This window comes from Cucurbita pepo, unplaced genomic scaffold (genome assembly GCF_002806865.2).
Source record: "Cucurbita pepo subsp. pepo cultivar mu-cu-16 unplaced genomic scaffold, ASM280686v2 Cp4.1_scaffold005890, whole genome shotgun sequence".
Taxonomy (NCBI): domain Eukaryota; kingdom Viridiplantae; phylum Streptophyta; class Magnoliopsida; order Cucurbitales; family Cucurbitaceae; genus Cucurbita; species Cucurbita pepo.
The window spans coordinates 1-636 of record NW_019651853.1 but is presented as its reverse complement, the minus strand read 5'-3'; the positions used below and the strand labels follow the sequence as shown (position 1 = coordinate 636).

Here is a 636-nt window from a genome sequence, read left to right as displayed (position 1 = left end):
GATTCTAAAAAACATTCTTCTAATTCTGATTCATAATATTGAATGTTTATGCAGGGGATTGTTTGCTCAGGGTTGGCATATTATCTTCAAGGTTTGGTCATGAAAACAAAAGGGCCAGTTTTTGTTACAGCTTTTTGCCCTCTGGGGACGGTGATTGTTGCCTTCATGGGCTCTCTCATCATGGCTGAGAAGATTTATGTTGGAGGGTAACTCATCAATTCTCTTTTGGAGGGTAACCAATCTAGCAGAGTCCTTTAGAACACAACACTCTTATTTTGTACTGATTTTTCAGGATAATTGGAGCAGTGCTGATTGCGGTAGGGCTGTACTGTGTCTTATGGGGTAAATGCAAGGGTGTTGAAGACACTGCTGAAGCAGTGAAAGGTGAAGAATTGCCTGTCAAAAACGAAGCCATTGAAGCAACTCAAAAGAAGGAAGCTTTGGCCCTTAGTATTCCACCCACCATGGAGAAGAAGCTTCAACACACTAATCACCCAAACTAAGAATAAAAAAGACAGAATCCTGAAGAACAATAACAGAGAAATGGCCAAGAAAAAGGGAGGGGAGGAAGGTTAATACAATGGTAATGAACTTATCATTTACAAATCAATTTGAATATAGCTCGATAATTAAAAA

General features: G+C 39.2%; 1 protein-coding gene across 1 annotated transcript; it reads left to right on the top strand.

Moving 5' to 3' along the window:
• Positions 1 to 17: 17 nt before the first annotated feature.
• LOC111787138 (WAT1-related protein At2g39510-like) lies at positions 18 to 630 on the top strand. The gene is made up of 2 exons (XM_023667259.1): positions 18 to 206; positions 293 to 630. Exons 1-2 carry the CDS (start codon positions 43 to 45, stop codon positions 501 to 503), a joined length of 375 nt encoding a protein of 124 aa, XP_023523027.1. The 5' UTR covers positions 18 to 42; the 3' UTR covers positions 504 to 630.
• The last annotated feature ends 6 nt before the right edge of the window (positions 631 to 636 follow it).